Genomic DNA, 6000 nt, shown 5'->3' on the forward strand with positions numbered 1-6000 from the left:
CAGCTAAAAAGGTGAAGGTAATTTTTAACTGAAGACAACTATTGAATTTTTTCTACAAAAGTGGACCAAACATTATTTTTCCGCTTTTTTTATATGCAACTAGTTTGAACGTCAAAAAGCGGTTTTGAAGCGTCAGTGTCATCTATTTTTTCTAGTTTCGAAAATCCAAAGGATTCTTCCTTATCAAGTGCAATAAAAAATAATGTTAACAGTTGCGAAATATCTAAGGAAGAAATGGATACTATTTAAATGTTCGAAAATTTGGATGGACTGCCTGCCTCGTTCCTCAGTTTATACCTATTGATATGGATATCCCGGACAGTGTAAAGCCCCCGGAAATATCTGAGCGGTGTGTGTGGAACACTTTAGTTGATGTAAAGAAAACGGCAACAGGACCAGATAACCTCCCGTACTGGATCTGGAAAGACTGTGCTGAGCTACTCACACCTGTCGTTACTCATGTTTGGAATTTGTCGCTTTCTACTCATACATGGCCGGACTCTTGGAAGAGGGCAAATGTTAATCCTCTCCCCAAAGTGGACATGCCTTTAGAGGACTCAGACTACCGTGGTATCAATGTTACTCCCGTTATTGCGCGGTTGTTTGAGAAGGTCGTGTATCGTACGCAAGCACAGTCAGTCATTGAGAACAATCTGAGCCACACCCAATTTGCATATAGACAGGCGGGTAATTGCACAAATGCTTTACTCGCTATCCAGCACCAGACATACAAGTATTTAGACAGTACTGGCTGTAGCGCAGTGCGAATTTTTACTATGGACTTCAGTAAGGCCTTTGATTTTGTGAACCATACTATTTTGTCTGCCAAACTGAAACAGCTACCCCTAAATCCGTACATTATCAATTGGTATCAGAGTTTCCTCTATGCAAGACAACAACGTGTTGTTAGCTATAATTTTTTAGGACATTGGAAATCTGTCAATAGAGCAACCACACAAGGTAGTGTAAGCGGACCGTATCTTTTTAATATCTTTTTGAATGACTTGGAGATTTTCTTTAATGGTTGCCCTGTTCTTTTTAAATACGCCGATGATTCCACTATAGTTTCGCCTATCACTAGGAACCGTGACCCGTCTGCCGACTTAGTAGGACAGTTCTTAACCTGGTGCAAAGACAATAAAATGGTCTGCAACCCTAGTAAATGTAAAGAGTTGGTTGTTAGAAAGAAAAATCACAATGTACTCTACTCTCCAATTAACAATATTCCTCAATGTAATAGCTTCGTTTTACTAAGAGTAACTATACAGAGTGACGGGAAATTCAATGAGCATGTAAGAACCAAGCTTGTCAAAGCAAATAAGTGTTTACACGTCTGGGAACACTACTCTCAGGCAGAGATAGATCACCTTTTTTGTATCTATTGTTTTACCTAATTTTAGCTATGCGCTTTCAGTCTATGGGGCATCGGAATCCGATCTTACGGTTATACAAAATTTTTTAGACCGATGCCATAAACGTCGTTTTATTTCATTTCCAGTTTTTATCAAGAATCTTTTAAATAAACAAGACCAAAACATTTTAAAGAAATTAATATCAACGGATTGCCACCCACTAAAAGATATCATTCCTGTCCAGAAGACGTATGTACATAATCTTAGGAAAAAAGGCTGCGTACGTCCAAAAATTAATACAGAGCGTTTTATGAACACCTTTGTAAATAGGTTGATTTTTAAGCTCCATTTATTGTAATGATACACTTTTTTAATATAAACATATAACGTAGATATTTTTATCATAGTTTTTATCTTCTCTTATTGTAACATAAGATATGTAGTTTTATCTTTCGGTGAAATAAAGACGCATTATTATTATTATTATTATTGTTAACCGTCTGGAAGCAATTCATAAGTACTGAAAGGTAATAAAATAGTGTGGAAAATAAAAAAAAATTCCTATTAAACGGCCAATTAAAAGGATATAAGCGTACCTGGGACTCTATTGCTTGCATTCTTCGAACGTCAGACGCCATCTTCAGGTCGTTAATTGATTGGTCGATTTCCTTCTGCATCCGGTTTCTAAGATCATTTAATTCGTTTTGGTGTCTAGCTTTTACAGCTGCCTTTCTCAACTTCATAGCCGTGTTACTCGTTTCCATGCTGCTAAGGTATCTCGACACCTCATCCTAAGCAAACAAACCACGCAAATTCACACCCATTAACGTTATTAATTTCCTTTGTGGCTTTTTGGAAACCCCCAATAAAAAGCGGTTGTTCAAGTAAAATATTATGTTGTTATTGTTTTTCTTTTTTAACCCTCGAGGCTCTTAAGTACTAGTTGAAAGTGCTTCTGCGTTCCAGGTATAGAGAAGAAAACGGGAGCCATAATCGGGGAAGGAGACCGCAAGAGCGGCAAATAAGGTGCCTTATTGGAAATGTGGAAGTGGCGTATTTTCACAACAAACTGCGCCACCCATTAAACAAACATTACTACAGAAATACGTTTATCGCAAAAACCTCGCGGAGCTGTGATGGACTAGTAGTAGGAATAAAGAGAAACAAGCCAAAGGGGAAAACTAAGATTAAAAAACAAACCAGAACAAAACAAAATACAAAAACATATGCAACAGAGAAAATAAACAGCTAAGCCGAGAGTCGAAACTGGACCATCTTCACGAAAGGTCGGCTCCTAGACCACTGTTCCCCGCTGCCGAAGATAACGTTAAGTGGGAAATTCACTACATTTCAAGTATTTTCCCGTGAAATTCTGCGGGTAGACGCTGTTTGAAATCCGGTGGAGCTGTATATATCATGAATTCCTATATTTATTAGAGGAAAATTAGACATAATTATTAGTCGTTGTCGTTGATTTTCCGCCCTGCTTTTGCTTGCAAGTTTTTTTTTTCTCGTTTCGTCCGTACGGGACATTCATCGCACGACACGCCCGGATTTGTCATTCACAGTCCTAATATTCAGAGTTGATGTCAAAATGGTCATCCTAATGGTCTGGCCTCAAATCCACAGGAGGCAATGACGACAAATTGAATTTATTTATCTCGTACGAAGGTAATTTCTGACACCATTTTGTTTGTGTATTTACTGCGCGGCGTCCTCGCAAAAATTGCGCACGCGTGTCACACGAGATGGCGTAATTTATGCTAAAAATAGCACATTTGGCTATTTCGATGGAACCAACCCCATTACTGGAGAAGGTATCCGGTTATCGTCTCCTACCCCGATTATGGCTCCTGGAAGAAAACCGGAGTAACCGAAGACAAACCTCTGGGAGAAGAGAGCAATTAGTAGTTAGTTTTTTGTAGTCGTCAACTTACCGAAGAAGAGCCAATATTTATTTGGATTTGCTTATAAACCATTATCATCATCATTATCATCATTGTCATTCTCACTATCGTTATCATTATCACTTGAAAATTATCAATGTCATTATCGTTATCATTATCATTTTACAATCAATACCTCTTAGTAGCCGAGTTTTCGGTCCGTACTATAAATTACGGACCGAGTTTTTTTCCATCGATTTGTGGCGCCAAGCACATAATTTACAGTACGAACCGAAAAAACGAGGCTAATAAGATGTTTATTATGTGGCTTCTTCCAGTTTGGCACCGGAAACAAGTGCAAGACGCGCGATTTGACAATCATTTGACAGGCGCCAAGAAAGAAAGTTTTTATTGGCTCACGAAAACAATAGCACACAAAAAAAGGGGTTCCGAGAAAGTGAAAACAAATATTCGCCATGTTGAAAAAGTTTATTTGGTCAAAACTAAGAGCGCTGTAAGTTTAAGCTCTTCAATGTAACCGTTGGTCCTTGTAAAAAAAAAAAACACTGCAAAAGGCAAAGAAGCTTTTCAAGGTAAGTTTGTTGTCAACTCGAATTTCTGCCAGTTCATTCTCGTCTTCAAGCGTGATCTGCGTTAAAATTTTCAAACACGGACCATATTTTCTTCCACGGAGATCTTTAATCTTTAATCACAGTTCGTAACCATACATAACTGATACAAATGAACTAATACTAACATATACAATCGAACAAGAATAGAAAAATGGTTAACAGGACGGTAGTAGGGGGAAACCATATTCCCATGCTAAGACATACCCTCCAAACAAGAAAAAAGAAAAAAAAAACAATTAATTAATATATAAACATATATTAAAAGACTATAAATTAGACCATAAATTATAAACCTATGAAAAATATACCTATGAAAAAATGAATATTTAGAATAATTTGTGCGGGCAACTTTAGGCCTTATTTTATACTCATGCTTACTTCTAGTTCGAGTTATTCCACTAATATCAAAGTAATGATGGCAATTGATATCACAGTAACCAAATAAAATCTTATACATTTGAACTAGGCTAAGATATTTCCTTCTCAGTTAAAGGTGACGATTAAAATCTAGAAAGGCAAAGTCAACATCCCAGTCCTCAGGGTTTACAGACATATTTTTAAGTATGTTCGGTCAAAACTAAGAGCACTGTTAGTATTCACTCGCCAATGTGACGCTAGAGTATTTTGAAAACTGGACATTGTGTCTGGCTCGGAGTCGCTTCTATCTTTCTTTCGTTGGTCTTTGGAGAATCACTACAAATGACAAAGAAGCTCGTCAAGATGATCGGGTGCAGGCATATTTGTTATCATAGTTGTCGAAGGAATTACTCATTTTTTCTTAGGCAAAACATCTCGAATCTCTGCCAGTCGACTTTCGTCTTCTTTACAGTGTACTACGATAAAATTTTCAAACACTGACTAGAATCCTCTTCGATAAGATTACGAGTTAGTTTCTTTATCCCCTTCGTTCACAAATAAACACAGTTTAAAATGTTGAAGGACAAAGTCAAAGTAAAGTCCTCAAGGTTGATGGACGTCTTGTTACTTAATTTCAACCTTTTTTTCCGAGGTAAAGAGAGTTAGAGCTCCGAAATGGCCATTTTCTTCGAAATTTTGCTCCGTATAGCAAGTTACCGACCGCAAATTGACCAATCGCATGGCGAAAACAGACTCAGCCATATAATAATTATCGTTACCCCATCACCATCATTTTAACATTATCATGTAAGGAATTGTCACAGCGAACAGGATGTGTCGGCTTCGATTGTCGAAAGAGATCCTTCTTCTTCTTGATTTTTTTTTTCATTTTTTTTTTCTCTTCTCTTCTTTTTTTTTGTTGTTGTTGTTGTTGTTGTTGTTATTGTAGTTTTTTTTTGGTTGTTCATTTGTTTTTTTTCCGTAAAGGCGTCTTCCCTTTCCTCGCGAGGTTCTGCGATTCACGTATTTCTAGTATCACCATCATCATTATCATTGCTACTAGCAACGACGAGAACTAACGAAAAAAAATCACTCAACTCACATGTGGCGCCGCCTCTGTGAGCTGAACCCGGGCCAAATTGTTGGGAGTCGAGTACTTGCCAATATTTCTCAAAATAACAATAGGATTACTATTTTTTTCACCTTTTGCTGTAAAACAAGTGTTTCCTCTCGCTGCCTCATCCTTTCTTGAAGGCGATCTCTCAAAGCCTGAAGAAGGAGTGGTGAGATTTTCAAAAAAAAAAGGTTAAGGTTTTAAAATAGTATTTATTTTGTTAATATTTTATCACAATAGCCGGCTTCCTAAGTACACTACCTATAATGATTGTCACTAGCTAGGGCCGAGGTCGTTTGCGGTACTTAAGGTGATTCTTACGCACAAAATGAGCCAGAAAGTTTCTCAGGGATAAAGATAAACTAGCAATTAAAAAATGGGGCCAATGTTTTTAGATTTTAACCCGAACAGAATTCAATTATTGACCTGTTCTAGCTTTACCCATCTCTAGCGCACTTATTTGTTCTGTATTTATAAGAATTACCCATTGACTAACTGCTTACCTTTTCCTGTTTATCTTTTTGCAATTGCAAGTTTTCTTCAAGGGCTTTGGTATCCTGTAAAATGAAAAGTGTATGATCACAGAGAATGAAACCTCATGAGCAGTTTAAGACCACAAGAAAGTTGTTCAAATTCCATGAAAAAGAAAGTTATCGATT

General features: G+C 37.2%; 1 protein-coding gene across 3 annotated transcripts in view; it reads right to left on the minus strand.

Moving 5' to 3' along the window:
• The window catches only part of LOC140933976 (uncharacterized), a 64934-nt gene that overhangs the window by 4386 nt on the left and 54548 nt on the right, over positions 1–6000 (minus strand). For all 3 annotated transcript variants that reach the window (XM_073383664.1, XM_073383665.1, XM_073383663.1), the window contains exons 33-35: positions 5845–5898; positions 5431–5496; positions 1949–2143 (exon numbers count right to left, since the gene is read on the minus strand). In XM_073383664.1, coding sequence (XP_073239765.1) covers positions 1949–2143; positions 5431–5496; positions 5845–5898 — 315 coding nt within the window. The remainder of the gene's footprint in view (positions 1–1948; positions 2144–5430; positions 5497–5844; positions 5899–6000) is intronic.

The sequence above is a fragment of the Porites lutea genome, chromosome 4 (assembly GCF_958299795.1).
Source record: "Porites lutea chromosome 4, jaPorLute2.1, whole genome shotgun sequence".
Classification (NCBI taxonomy): Eukaryota; Metazoa; Cnidaria; class Anthozoa; order Scleractinia; family Poritidae; genus Porites; species Porites lutea.